General features: G+C 36.5%; 1 protein-coding gene across 3 annotated transcripts in view; it reads left to right on the top strand.

Moving 5' to 3' along the window:
• Positions 1–15873, top strand: part of AFG1L (AFG1 like ATPase) — a 185786-nt gene that overhangs the window by 47676 nt on the left and 122237 nt on the right. For all 3 annotated transcript variants that reach the window (XM_078155206.1, XM_021008152.2, XM_021008150.2), the window contains exons 4-5: positions 12629–12730; positions 14205–14335. In XM_078155206.1, coding sequence (XP_078011332.1) covers positions 12629–12730; positions 14205–14335 — 233 coding nt within the window. The remainder of the gene's footprint in view (positions 1–12628; positions 12731–14204; positions 14336–15873) is intronic.

The raw sequence follows: 15873 nt of genomic DNA, 5'->3' as shown, positions 1-15873 counted from the left end.
TATAAACCTTAAATGGTTGTATAAATGCTAGTTATTACTATGATTATTATCACTCCTTAGCTGATATACATTTAATACCTCACACACCTCCACAATTTGCTTAGAAAAATAAAAATGTTTCTCAGATGCTCAAATGGATCTGTGATCTTATTGATTCAAGTGATGCAGAGCATAATGCATCAGTGTCTGCCCATTATGTATGGCTCTCATCTGTGCCAAAGGCTCAACAGTCAGTGTCTACCCAATGTCTGGGAGGTCTTTATTGCTTTTCCCCAATACCTTGAGGGTTTCAGTGGAGCATTCTGGCCATCTATACTTGTCATTCCTCGATCTCACCATACGACCATCCCATTTTCTCTTTCTGTCAAACAATTCTTTGATAACATCCTTTAATCTGTTCTCTTTTTGTAAGTTCTTATATATTTGTTACAGCCTGTTTACACCCACCATGTGTCTTTCTGTTGCCCTCTGTATGATACTCATCTTTAATTCTTTGGACTGATAATTAGCTATTCCCTGGTTTCGGTTAGCGTAAAATAATGCTTTAGTAGAAGAAAGGATAAAAAAGAAGATGCAACAATTTAGAGAACATCTTAATCTAAAGAATTATCACACAGCATTTGTTTGCAGGAATGGGGGTCAGAACTCTTAAATTATCAATTTTTAAAAAGAGATACTTAAAATTCAAAGGGGTACTTGAGAAATTAAATGTGAGCGGTTACTGTTATTTCTACTGTTTTCCAAATGGTGTTTATATCATCAGGGCATAGGGCTTTTTTAACCTTGTTTCTTTCATTGTCCATTTTGGGGTATATTTTTGGTTGCTCAGTATTTCTTCCTAGCAATATTTCATGCAATTTGGTACATAAAGAAAATGTTTAAACAAATTTTGGCAGGTAACAGGTGAAAATCAAAAGAAGCTTTGTTTCAAAAGCTTACCCATTGAAAGTTTGGCCTGGGCTATTTATCAGCATATACAGAAGTCAATTCCTACAGTATGATTTGTTAGATTTTTTTTTTCTTTTTTAAATCAAAGGAGTCTTGAATACTAGGGATTTGAATCCCTCTTCCACTTAGTAGCTGTATCAACTTAAGAATTTCTTATCCTCTCTGGACCTTAGTTTACTTTTCTTTTTTCTTTTTTTTTTTTAATTTAATTTAATTTTTATTTTTTTATTTTTTCCATATGCTTTTGAGTTGAAAATTTTTCTCCCTTTTCCTCTCCCCTACCCTCCCCAAGATGGTGCACAATCTGATATAGGCTTTACATTTACATACCCATTAAACATATTTTCACATTACTGAAGTTGTAAGTAAAAATTAAAACCAATAGGAGGAACCATCAGAAAGATGAAACAAAACTCAACAGAAGGTAAAAATAAGTGATAGCGATTCGACTTCCATAGTTCTTTCTTTGGATATGGACAGCATTTTCCATCCCGAGGCCTCTGGAGATGTCTTAGATCCTCGTAATGCTGAGAAGGGTTCAGTTTAACAATCTCAGACATTACATAATGTGGCTGTTATTGTGTACAAAGTCCTCTTGGTTCTGCTCACTTCACTCAGCATCAGACCATATAAGTCTTTCCAGGTTTTTCTGAAGTCAGCCTGTTCATCATTTCTTATAGCACAATAGTATTCCATTACATTCATATACCACAACTTGCCCGGCCATTCCTCAGTTGATGGGGATCCTCTCAATTTCTAATTCTTTGCCACCACAAAAAGAGCTGCTATGAATATTTTTGCATGTGGGTCCTTTTCCCATTTGTTTGATCTCTTTGGGATAACCCTAGAAGTGCTATTGCTGGATCAAAGAGTATGCCCATTTTTGTAGCCCTTTGGGCATAGTTCCAAATTGTTCTCCAAAATGGTTGGATCATTTCACAACTCCACCAACAATGTATTAGTGTTCCAATTTTCCCATATCCTCTCCAACATTTATCATTTTCCTGTTTTATCATGTTGGCCAATCTGATAGGTGTGATGTGATACCTCAGAGTTGTTTTGATTTGCATTTCTCTAATCAATAACAATTTAGAGCATTTTTTCATATGACTATAGATGGCTTTAATTTCTTCATCTGAGAACTGTCTGTTCATATCCTTTGACCATTTATCAATTGGGGAATGGCTTGTGTTCTTATAAATTTGTCTTAATTCTCTATATATTTTAGAAATGAGGCCTTTATCAGAGAGACTGGTTGTAAAAATTCTTTCCCATTTTCTACCTTCCTTCTAATCTTAGTTGCATTGGCTTTGTTTGTGCAAAAACTTTTCAATTTAATGTAATCAAAATTATCCATTTTGCTTTTCATAATGTTCTCTATCTCCTGTTTGGTCATGAATTCTTCTGTTCTCCATAGATCTGATAGGTAAACTATTCCTTGTTCTCCCAGTTTACTTATGGTCAGCCTTTATATCTAAGTCCTGAACCCATTTTGACTTTATTTTGGTATATGGTGTGAGATTTGGGTCTATGCCTAGTTTCTGCCATACTCTTTTCCAGTTTTCCCAGCAGTTTTTTTCAAAGAGTGGGTTCTTATCCCAGAAGCTGGGGTCTTTGGGTTTATCAAATAATAGATTACTATAGTCATTGACTACTGTGTCTTGCATATTTAACCTATTCCACTGATCCACCTCCCTATTTCTTAGCCAGTACCAAGCAGTTTTGATGATTGCTGCTTTATAATACAATTTAAGATCTGGAATTGCTAGGCCACCTTCCCCTGCATTTCTTTTCATTAGTTCCTTTGATATTCTGGACCTTTTGTTTTTCCAAATGAATCTTGTTATTATTTTTTCTAACTCTATAAAATAATTTCTTGGTAGTTTGATTGGTATGGCACTGAATAAGTAAATTAGCTTAGGTAGGATTGTCATTTTTATTATATTAGCTCGGCCTACCCATGAGCAACTGATGTTTTTCCAATTATTTAGATCTGATTTTATTTGTGTGAAAAGTGTTTTGTAATTGTGTTCATAGAGTTCCTGGGTTTGTTTCGGTAAGTAGACTCCTAAATATTTTATAGTGTCTACAGTAAGTTTAAATAGGATTTCTCTTTCTATCTCTTGCTGTTGGGCTTTGTTGGTAATAAATATGTAGAAATGCTGATGATTTATGTGGGTTTATCTTATAGCCTGCAACTTTGCTAAAGCTGTTTATTATTTCAAGTAGTTTTTTACTTGATTCTCTAGGATTCTCTAAGTATTATCATATGTCATTGCAAAGAGTGATAGCTTTGTTTCTTCTTTGCCTATTCTAATGCCTTCAATTTCTTTTTCTTCTCTTATTGCTAAAGCTAAGGTTTCCAGTACAATATTGAATAACAGTGGTGATAATGGACATCCTTGTTTCACCCCGATCTTATTGGAAATGCTTCTAGCCTGTCCCCATTACATATAATGCTTGCTGAAGGTTTTAGATAATGCTATTTATTATTTTAAGGAAGACTCCATTTATACCTATGCTTTCTAGTGTTTTTAATAGGAATGGGTGTTGTATTTTATCAAAAGCTTTTTCTGCATCTATTGAGATGATCATGTGGTTTCTGTTGGTTTTGTTGTTGATATGCTCAATGATGCTGATAGTTTTCCTAATATTGAACCAACCCTGCATTCCTGGTATAAATCCTACCTGGTCATAGTGTATTATTCTTGTGATAAGTTGCTGCAATCTACTTGCTAGTATTTTGTTTAAAATTTTTGCATCTATATTCATTAGAGAAATTGGTCTATAATTTTCTTTCTCTATTTTGACTCTTCCTGGTTTAGGTATCAACACCATATTTGTATCATAAAAAGAATTTGGTAAGACTCCTTCTTCACCTATTTTCCCAAATAGTCTATATAGTATTGGAATTAATTGTTCTTTAAATGTTTGATAGAATTCATGTAAATCCATCTGGCCCTGGAGATTTTTTCCTAGGGAGTTCATCAATGGCTTGTTCAATTTCTTTTTCTGAGATGGGGTTATTTAAGTATTTTACTCCCTCTTCGGTTAATCTGGGCAATTTATATTTTTGTAAATATGTATCCATTTCACTAAGATTGTCAAATTTGTTGGCATATAGTTGGGCAAAATAATTCCTAATTATTGTTTTAATTTCCTCTTCCTTGGTGGTAGCTTCCCTTTTCATTCTTGATACTAGTAATTTGGTTTTCTTCTTTCTTTTTTTAATTAAATTAACCAAAGGTTATCTATTTTATTGGTTTTTTCATAAAACCAGCTCTTAGTTTTATTTATTAGTTCAATAGTTTTCTTAATTTCAATTTTATTAATTTTTCCTTTGGTTTTCAATATTTCTAATTTGGTGTTTAGTTGAGGATTTTTAATTTGTTCTTTTTCTAGTTTTTTTAGTTGTATGCCCAATTCATTAATCTCCTCTTTTTCTATTTTATTTATGTAAGCATTTAGAGATATAAAACTTCCCCTAAGAACTGCTTTCGCTGCATCCCATAGGTTTTGGTATGTTGTCTCATTATTGTCATTCTCTTGAATGATTTGTTGTTTGACCTGATCATTTTTTAGGATTAGATTATTTAGTTTCCAATTATTTTTTAGTCTATCTTTCCATGGCCCTTTATTACATATAATTTTTATTGCATCATGATCTGAAAAGGATGCATTTAATATTTCTGCCTTTCTGCATTGGATTGTGAGGTTTTTATGCCCTAGTACATGGTCAATTTTTGTGTATGTGCCATGTACTGCGAGAAAAAAGTATATTCCTTTCTATCCCCATTCAGTTTTCTCCAGAGGTCTATCATACCTAACTTTTCTAATGTTCTATTCACCTCCTTAACTTCTTTCTTGTTTATTTTGTGGTTAGACTTATCTAGTGCTGAGAGGGGGAGGTTCAGGTCCCCCACTAGTATAGTTTTGCTGTCTATTTCTTCCTGTAACTCCCTGAACTTCTCCTGTAAGAATTTGGATGCTATACCATTTGGTGCATATATATTTAGTAATGATATTACTTCATTGTCTATGGTGCCTTTTAGCAGGATGTAGTTTCCTTCCTTATCTCTTTTGATTAGATCTATTTTTGCTTTTGCTTTGTCTGAGATCAGGATTGCTACCCCTGCTTTTTTTACTTCAGCTGACGCATAATATATTCTGCTCCAGCCTTTTACCTTTACCCTGTATGTGTCACTCTTTTTCAAATGTGTTTCCTGTAAACAACATATTGTAGGATTATGGTTTTTAATCCATTCTGCAATCCGTTTCTGTTTTATGGGAGAGTTCATCCCATTCACATTCACAGTTATGATTACTATCTGTGTCTTTTTCTCCATCCTTTTTCCCCCTATTGCTTTTCTTTCTCCTTTTTCCTTTCTCCCCTTCACTAGTGGTTTTGCTTTTGACCACGCCTCCTTCAGTCCCTTCCCCCTTTTATTATCCCTTTCCCTTTTCTTCCCCTTTAGTCTTACTGCTTCTTTCCCTCCCTTCTTTCCCCCTCCCTTTTCTTTCCCCTTTTCCCTCCTACTGCCTATAGGGCAAGTTAGATTTCTATACCTAACTGATTATTATGCCCTTCTTGAGCCAAATCTGATGAGAGTAAGGTTCAAACAATCCCCCCCCTTCTTTCCCTCTGCTGTAATAGGATTTTGTGTCTTTTCCTGTAATGTAATTTACCCTTGTCTGCCTCCTCCTTTCTCAGTACATTTTCTAAGATCAGATTGATCCACTTATTTGGATCCATTTAACCCACTTGATTAGATTTTTTTTTATCATTACATCAAAGTCAACTAATATCCACCCTCTTTATGTATACTCCTTTAACAAGGTGTAATAACAATACAGTTCTCAAGGGTTGCAAGTCTCATATTCCCTTGTAGGGTTTAAACAGCCCCCCCCTTATTAACAACATATTGTATCCTTCTGTCCCATTTACCTTTTTAAGTCCTTCTTGAGTCCTGTACTTGAAGATCAAATTTTTTGTTGAGCTCTGGTCTTTTTATCAGGAAAGTTTGGAAGTCTCCTATTTGTTGAATATCCACCTCCTCCCTTGAAAAATGATGCTCATTTTTGCTGGGTAATTGATCCTTGGCTGCATTCCAAGCTCCTTTGCCTTACGGAATATCATGTTCCATGCCCTGCGGTCTTTTAATGTAGAAGCTGCAAGGTCCTGTGTAATCCTGACTGTGGTTCCATGATATTTAAATTCTTTCTTTCTGGCTGCTTGCAGCACCTTCTCTTTCATCTGGTAATTTTGGAATTTTGCTATTATATTTCTTGGCGTTGTCAATTTGGGATCTCTTTCAGGTGGTGATCAGTGGATTCTTTCTATGGTTATTTTCCCTTCTGGTTCTAGGACTTCTGGGCAGTTTTCCTTTATGATTTCCTGAAAGATACTGTCCAGGCTCTTTTTTTCATCATGATTTTCAGGTAGTCCAATAATTTTTAAATTGTCTCTCCTGAGTCGATTTTCCAGGTCGGTTGTTTTACTGATGAGGTATTTTACATTTTCATCTATTTTTTCATTTTTTTGTTTCTGTTTGACTGATTCTTGCTCTCTCATAGAGACATTAGTTTCCATTTGTCCAATTCTAGTTTTTAACAGATTGTTTTCTTCTGTTAGTTTTTGTACTTCCTTCTTCAACTGGCCAATTGTGTTTTTTAGGGACTTGTTTTCTTCAGTACTCTTCTGTTAGTTTTTGTCCTTCCTTCTTCAATTGGCCAATTGTGTTTTTTAGGGACTTGTTTTCTTCAGTGTATTTTTTTTCCAATTGGCCAATTGTATTTTTGAAGGACTCTTCTACCTCTCTCATTTGACTATTAAAATCCTTCTTGAGCTCTTCTAAGAAGGCTTTTTGGGCTTCAGACCAGTTCATATTCCCTTTTGTTGTTGCAGATGTGGGTTTGTTGACAATGTTGTCCTCTTCAGAATTTCTGTCTTGATCTTCACTCTTCTCATAATATGAATCTATGGTACGTTTCTTTTTACTCATGTGTTTCTTTATTCCCTGGCCTTTAAAGAGATTGAGCTCTCCTGCTGGGGAACAGAGGGTACTGACCCAAGCTTCTTGTGTTGGGAGCCTAGGTCTTGGTCACTGGCTTTGTGTCTGGGGCCTCTTATGCTGGAATTGGAGGCTGTAGGTTTCTGGCAGCTTACCTTGTGTTGGGCTGGAATCAGCAAGGCTGGAACTTTCAGGCAATTCTAGGTTGCCTGCTTTTCCTTTCCTTTAGCTTTCTTCAGCTCCTTTTAGATGGGTGCTGCAGGTGTTTATCTGCCTGGGGCCCCTGCAGTGTTGTCTCCCTCGTTTCTGCTAATGCACGGAGATTCCTTTGTGAGTGCCGAGCTCCTGGTGGTTTTCTGAGCTGGTTTCCACCGGTTCCCCCGCCCTCACTGAGGCACTTGGAGGTCCAGGTGTTGGTGTTTGCCTGTTCTACCACCTGGGCTTCAGGATTTCTTCACAATTGGAGACTTCAGGGCTCCTACAGCTCACCTGGTGTTGGGTTGGAATCAGCAAGGCGGGCTTTAGGAAGCCTTTAGGTTGTTTTCTTCACCTCCTTTCAGATGAATGCCGCAGGGTACTTGTCAGCCTGGGGACCCTTGTAGTTCTGCCTCCCTTATTTTTGCTGAGGCACTGGGAGACCCGTTTGCTGGGCTGCTGCACTGCTGCTCCCTGTCTTTCTTCTAGTTCAGGTGTTCCAGGGTTTCTTTGGGGGGGTGATATTTTCTGGGTTTTCAGAGATTGATAGGGGAGAGTGAGAGCGACTACCTTTTTACTCCTCCATCTTGGCTTCCGGAAGCGGAAGTCTACTTTTCTTTAAAATGAGAATGTTGGATGAGGCTTAAGGGCCTTTCTAGCACTGAATCCATGATCCCATCAACAAGTTGGTGACTGGTGATTTATCATCATGAAAATTATGTGCAAATGTTTGTGTAGATACCATTGGGCAGTAGATAGAGCAATGGATACCTAGATATAAATCCTGGCTTTGCTACTAACTGACTTGAATTGACCAAATCACTTTACTACTCTGAGCCTCAATTTCCTTTATAAAATGAGGAGATTGGACCAAATGACCTCTAAGTTTACTGACAGCTCTAAATCCTATAATTTACTTTAATAAAATTTTCAGATTTGCTTACTGTGTATATGCTAAAATAAACATATACAATAAAACCTTATGAGTTTAGACTAATGGGAGTAAGGAGGAAAATAACTAGGCTAAAATCATTGCTTTATTGAATTGATTTGTGATCAGCAAATCCAATACCAAGGCAATAAGCGTTTATTAAGTACTTACTATATATCAGGCACTGTGCCAAGCAATAGGGGTACAAAGAAAGGCAAATAATACAAAATGGTCCCTGCTCTCATAGGTCTCACAGTCTAATGGGAGTCACAGTTAACATTGCAAACAACTATGTACAGGAGAAACTGAGATAATCTTAAAGGGAAGGTACTAAGATTCAACCGGACTCTTGGAAAGATTCCTTGCAGAAGGTGGGACATAAGGTGAGACTTGAAGCCAAGAGGGAGAGATGAGGAGGGAGAGAGTTCCAGGCATGGGAAACAACCAGTGAAAATGCCCAGAGTTGGAAGATGGAATGTCATGTTCTAGAAATAGCCAGGAGGTCAATGCCTAGAAAGATAGAATGGACCAAATAATGAAGAACTTGAAAAGCCAAATAGAGTATTTGATATTTGATTCTGGAGGTGATAGGGAGCCATTGGAGTTTGAATGGAATTTATTAACATCATTCTAAGGAGTGTCCACTTCTTATATTTTGGATGTTTCTAAGGTGCTTAAAAAGAGTTAATTTTCTTAAATAGGCAAGTACTTTCCCAAAAATCTCATTTTCACTACAAACTGATACTCCTAGGTTCTCCTTTTTTTTTTTCCACAGTTGATATGAAAATGATTAACCCATTGAAATTATCATAAATTCCTGCCTAGTGAATTAATGACATTTTATTATAGCCGATTATAAGTGTATCTTGCTTCATTCAATAGATATATTTCTGAAAAGTTGTAAGTTGATATTTTTAATAAATCTAATAAATTAAAATTCATTAGCAGAACTCACTATTTAAAAGAATGACGGATTCTTTTAAAATGTGAATATAGTTACTAATGATGTTTCCATTCAGTTTTGTAACCTTGGAATTTCATATCCAATAAGCCGGCCTGGTGCCAAATTTATTTCATAAAAGTGAAAGGGGGCCAGAAAAATACACAAAAATCATCTCACCTCTATAACTATCTCCACATTTGCTCTGATGGATGAATAAGTGTGTACTGTGATGGAAGTTGAAGAAGTTCACTGAGTTCAGCATATTAAACAAATAATATTAGTGACTAGATGCACCCATTGATGTTGAACTCTTTGAAAATAGAATGTGAGTGAGAGAAATTTGTTGCCTGGGCAAATTTTGTACTTCTTGTGCCAAGCTATGAATTTCTTTTCCAATTCTTCCTTCTGTAGCTCTCATTCCATTTATTTTTCTTTAAATATTAACTTTTCTCTCTTTTTTTTTTGTGAGGCAGTTGGGGTTAAGTGTACCCAGGGTCACACAGCTAGTAAGTGTTACGTGTCTGAGGTGGGATTTGAACTCAGGTCCTCCTGAATCCAGGGCCAGTGCTATATCTACCGTGCCACCTAGCTGCCCCCTAAATATTAACTTTTCTTAAGCTCTTGTTCCATCTCTTCTGGGAATTCAAGTTGAGTTTGTATGCAAGCTGTGTTTTTCTCTGAGGCTTTGCTTGTAGATGTTTTTGAGTCATTCTTGTCTTCTAGGTTTGTCTTGAGTTTCCCTGCCACCATAATATCCTTCATGGTTCGATTCTTTTTGAGTCTCATTCTCCTAGCCTCCTTACTGACTTTGGACTTGATTTTAGAGCTGTTGCTACTTACTAGAGGTGTTGAGTGTTGTGTTCTTTCAGGATCTCAGAGATAGGCTGGGTACCTGCAAGCTTTCTGTGTTCCCAAAGTGATTGGATCCAGGGCAAAGTACAGTTGCTGTCTTGGACTGTGTCTCTTTGTTCTGAGCTTTTTAAGTTCCCAACCTGAGTTTTGGTCTTCGCAACATTAGATGCTCCTGGACTCAACCTGTAATAGCCAGCTGGAAAACTCTGTTGGTTCAACATGACAGAATTATAGGCTCCCCTTTAATCTGAGATTCCTGCCCTTGTTATTATTACTCTGCAGGCTGGGCTAGATACTGGGAGTGAGACTGGGGTCTGAGCCACACAACTGCTGCCTGCTTCGGAACTTACTCCTCTCCCAGTACACAGCCGGAGACCTACTGTGCTTCTTATCTTGGCCTGCCATCCATGTGCACAGGTCCTCTTCTTAATCCTCTCTGGATCTGTGTCCCAGAACTGGGTAGTGAATGACAAAGCTAATAGTTAGTACCTATCCCCATCATGGTGCCTTGATATCAGTGTGGTGATGTCTTCTTACCCTGGTGAACGTCTCTCCCTGGGTGCAAGAGTGCCCCATGAGTGGCATACTACTGACCCAACCAGTCCCCCGGGCCTGGAGATCTCTCAGTCTTTATTAATGCTGAATTGGGCTGAACGAGTGACTCACTGTGACTTTTTCTGGATTTCCCCATAAGATTCAGCCTGACACATTTTCTAGATCTGTTTGGAGGGGTTTTGTGGAGAGGAGTTTGATTGTACCGCTTTGTACAACTCTGCCATCTTGAGTCCCAATTCTTATCATTCTTAAATTATTTCTCCTTAAAGTATTTTCAAGGTCATTTGTTTTTAATATCAAATACCTTATATTTTCTCAATCTTTGCATTTTGTTCTAACATTTCTTACTGTTTTATGGAGTTAATGATTTATTTTATGTCTGTTCTAATTTTCAAAGGGTCTTTACTTAGGCAAGGTTTACCACTCTGTTCTAAACTAGTTATACTTTCTCTTCTTTCTTCCATAGACTTTATTTCATTTTTTAAAAATCTTTTACTTCATTTTTCTAGGTATTCATATCTTTGTAAAAAATCTATTTTAAAAAAAATTTATTAGGGAGTGACTCTCTTTTTAGGTTAGATTTTTTGGTATCTCTCGCTCCTTCATGGTTCTTAACCATGAACTTGACTTCTTAATATTTTGATAACTGTATTTCCATATAATCAGTTTCCTTTGGACTCCTATATATTTAATTTTATGCATTTTATTTATGCATTTGAGAAGGGATCAATAGGCTTACAATGGGGGGGGGCTCAAGGCCACCAAAAAGGTTAAGAACCCTTGATCTGTTATAAATTTTGATAATGCTTTTTATCTTATTAAATTTACTCATCTTTCTAGCCTTGGATTCAGAACTGCGGCTTTGTACCAGTGCCTAAGGTTCGTTTTCTGTTGACCCATTAAGACTGTTGTCAGCTCTGCACAGTCTCAGTTTGGATCATCTCTTGTTCTCGTCCTGACCTCCACCTCCATAGATTTCCCCCTTCCATCTTCCTAACCCCCTCCCTCCGCCCCCACAGTTTTGAGTTTCAGCAAGTTGGATCTTCACTACACTCTATGGTGTTTCAATATGGATTTCTAGGGAGTGCTGCCATGCTAGATTGGTCCTTGCTGCTTCTGGTCACTTCCAAGGTCCCTACTCTGTGTTTCAGACCACCCTGGGGCTTTCTTTGGGGAAGTGCCTGCTCTGCTGCCTCCAGACCCAAAACCCTGAAGGACACAGGTGTCCCTGGCATCTCTAAGCAAGCTGGAAGCCTTCAGGCTAGTCTTGCCTTGGTTTTGCTGGAGACCCTCTTTACTATTATTACCTGTGGGTTTTTGGCTGACATTCTGGTGTAGTTCTGAGGTAGAGGGCATTTACAGTGGTTTCTCATTAGATCTCCATATTATTATTTGGTTTAGTTCAATTTTTAGGTTTTTGATGAAGCGCAATTCTTAATCAATTCTTAGACTCTCATCTATGGCTTTCACTTGTTTTCAGCATTTGTGACTTAATCACCAGTATACTGTTAGATGTTAATATATATTCCTCTTTTTGTGTTATATTATTTCTGACCTTTGCATATACCAGATTATCATTCTCATTGCCTTGCACCTAATAGAAACACAATGCATATTTCTTGAATGAATGTAGTTGTTATATTTAGATCACTAAATGCTAGCAAAGAAGACGACTAACAGATAAAACTCTAAGTTTAGTCAGTCTGTAAACACATCATGTTTATAATGGAATGAACATTGACACTAGAGTCAGAGGATTTGGGTTCAAATTCCACATCATGTACTCACTATCTTTTTGACTCTAAGGAAGTCCATTTGATTTCCCTGGTTCCTGGTCTCTTCATTTGTTAAAGGTGGGGGAGAGGGGGAGAGCAGTGGATTAAGTGGCCTCTCATATTCCTCCCAGTTCTAGATCTATGATCCTGTTATCTTACATGTATATAGTTTCTCCTTCATTATTAAGTCAAATCCTATAATTCATAGAAACAGAATTTTAAGTGGGGGAGTAATACCAAATTTGTATTTTTAGTTAATTTAATATAGAAAGTAGATCTTCTTTCCCAAGAAAGAAGACTTGTGCTATTCAATACAAAAGAATGTAGTTTCATTGGCTTAAAGCTAACAAACAATCATTACAGTAATCAGTATATACTGTTTAAATTAATAGTGAGTTCTGTTTTTCTTTCCCTTAAGGTACAGGAAAGACAATGGTGATGGACATGTTTTATGCTTACGTAGAAATGGAAAGGAAAAAGAGAGTCCATTTTCATGGCTTCATGCTTGATGTACACAAAAGTAAGTGAATATATGGATTGACATGTAAGGATGTGACGTTTTTAGTGAAAAGAAGATTATGGGATACACACCACCATGTGCTTTAAATGCTCTTTGAATGAACTTAAAGAAAAAAATTCAGCTTTGCTCAAAATACAAATAAAATCTTTATTTGGTCTCATTTGTTTTGTCTGAAATTGGTTATTGACCTTATAGTGTAATCCTGAGACAATGATGATGATTCTAAGACCTTGTATTTAGATAGCTCCTTAGTTTATAGATTGCTACCACATCTTCTCTCATTTCATCTTCACAGCAACACTATGAGGCAGGCAAGGTAGGTATCATTATCTATATTTTTACAGATGAGGAGACTGAGTCTTAATCAACTTTTCCAATGTTATACAGTTAGAACTAGTGTTTTTTCCATGACACCATGTGGACTCTATCAAACACCAAGAAAGAGAAGAGAAGGAAAGCCTTCCATCATGGAGTGCTCCTGCATGGAGTATAGTCATTTTAAATCTGGAGGATGATATAGATCCCTAGGTGAGATGAGTTTCAACAGAGAGGGAAAGAGAGTTGTCTTGACTATTTATTGGGTTGGCCATTAGTCCTTTGCTTTTTGTCATAGTAAATTGAACTTGTCAGAAGAAATTTTTAAAAATACATTTTTTTCTTTTTCTAGATTAAGGAGAAATGATTCCAAACTCAAGTGTTTTAAGAAGTTTTAACCGATTGGTCATATCCTCAGGGATATGATTCTTTTTCCCTACCTCTACAACACTTACGTTTTAAATTTAAACTATATCATTTTGTACTTGCCAGTGTATTGCTCTCTGACTCATCTCATGTTGTTTCTTCTGTGTTTGGACTTACTCAGTTGGGTGTCTGCTCTGATATATTTATTTCTGCAAATATCTAGGACAGCAGTGTGTACAAGGTAGAGTCTCAATAAATGCTTGTTGGATGAATGGTTGACACAAGATGGAATTAAGCAGTTAAAATATGTGTTAGAGAAAAGAAGAACCCTGCGATTGATACTTATGTATAGGATCATGGGATTTAAAGTTAGACTTTACATTAGCCAACGTTCTGTCTAAGCCCCTCATTTTAGAGATGAAGAAACTGAGGCCCAGGGAGGTTTGGCACCTTGCCCAAGGCTACACAGAACAGAGATGAGATTTAAAACCATGCAGTCTGACTCTAAATCTAGTATTCTGGTCTGCACATGTCTAATGTCATATACTTTGTTTTCCATTAAAGTTAAGTACTAATATGTATCTTCCTGCTGTCAAGATTTGGGCAGGAAGACCTCTCAGGTTGCTCTAAGCCCTAGTTTTTGAGGCTAAAGTGTAATAAAATTATATTCTGTGTGACTTTAAATTCATTGTTTCCGTATTATAATTATATTTGCATGCTTTTCCTATCTTTTAATAAATATTTAAAGTAATTTTAATGTAATTTTTCATTTCTCTGTTTTCATCCATTTAAGGAATACATCGCCTTAAGCAGAGTTTACCAAAACGGAAGCCAGGATTAATGGCCAAATCATATGATCCAATAGCTCCGATAGCTGAAGAAATTAGTGAAGAGGCATGTCTCTTATGTTTTGATGAGTTTCAGGTAATATAGGGATTAATGAGCATATTTGATGATGTTCTGAGCTAAGTATTAGGATCTGAATTCTCTTTCTGGTTTTGTCACTCATTTACTATTTGACTCTTAGCTTTCGGTGCCTCGGATCCCCTGTTATAGAGTTGGTTTATTTTCCCCCTCACTTGCAGGAATGACAAAATTATTAATAAAATACCTGTAAAGACCATTTAGGCCAGCAGTTCTTAACCATTTTTTGGTATCATGGACTTTGATGGTATTTCTCAGAATAACGCTTTTAAATGGATTTCCTTTGGATTGCAAAGGAAACCAGTTATATTGAAAACTGGTTATTAGAATATTAAAAAAAAAAAGTTCAAGGACCCCAGGTTATGAACCCCTGATTTAGAGTATTTTTTAAAATACTATATAAATATCAGTTTTCTTCCTTATTGCTGTGAAGAGTAATTGTGGAGTGAGGATCCTACATGGTTATTATATGTTTATTTTGTATCTCACACCACACCCAGAATATTGCCACCATGTAACAGGTACTCAGAAGTACTGAATATTCAATAAATGTTTAAAGCAAAATGTATAATATGACCAAAATGAGTGGTTAATTGATACCTCTTTAATACACAACATGATTGACTAGTTTTTATAAGAAAAAGAAAATTAGTCTATAGAAAAAAATATAAGCTTCAATTATTGGAGTTTTACGTATCAAAATTTTGAAAAATTGATGCTCAGAGAGAAATACAAAAACTAAAATAGCTTTTTGTTCAGGGTAAATGCCACCTGGACACAGCAATCTTTCCTCCTGCCATGAAGTTCCACCTGATAACAGGAGGGGGATGTGGTCCACATGACTGCGTCTCCCAATTATACCTGATTAGGGCCCCACTAGCAATTAGGAAGAGCTTAAGGAAATAGCCAACATAGCCTTATCTGCAGTTAAGCGGTAGAGACCATGACCAAGACTGTGAATCTCATCCCTGAATTACATTGGAAATGAAGTGACCTTTGTTACATTCTCTCCTGAAGTGACCTTTGTTACATTCTCTGCTTCCTGCTCTGTTAGAGAACCCTTTTACTCCTTAGACTGCAGAGTTCCTTTGGACTCTGTAAGGAGAAAAAAACAGAGATGAAAATTTTGCCTTAGCATAGTAAACTTCAAAGGTAAAAGAATAAAGCTACATGTAATCTTCTCATCAATAGCATTGAATGGATGGCTGTGTTGGTTTTAAAAGAATATCTCATGGTAAATCAAATTTCTATGTAGGTTTTATATTGTCCACTTTTGGGGGGGGGCATGTTCCTAATTTTATACAGTCAGCATGGTACATCTGTTGGTTTAAGGTAATAAAATAAAAGCTTCTTTCCCTAACCCCTAACTTCCACTCTGATCAACTTTAGGGAGTGAGCCAAGTAATATATTTTTTATTGTTCTCTTAAGGAAAGATTATATAGATGACATTTTAGCTGAACATTTTGTTATACTCTTGATTGGCATGACTTGGGCCCTAAATAAAAATGTGAGTTGAAAAAAAACCAGTTACTACTTT

This window comes from Phascolarctos cinereus, unplaced genomic scaffold (assembly GCF_003287225.1).
Source record: "Phascolarctos cinereus isolate Bilbo 61053 unplaced genomic scaffold, phaCin_HiC Scaffold_5;HRSCAF=322, whole genome shotgun sequence".
Classification (NCBI taxonomy): Eukaryota; Metazoa; Chordata; class Mammalia; order Diprotodontia; family Phascolarctidae; genus Phascolarctos; species Phascolarctos cinereus.
This window is presented reverse-complemented; position numbering and strand designations above follow the sequence as displayed.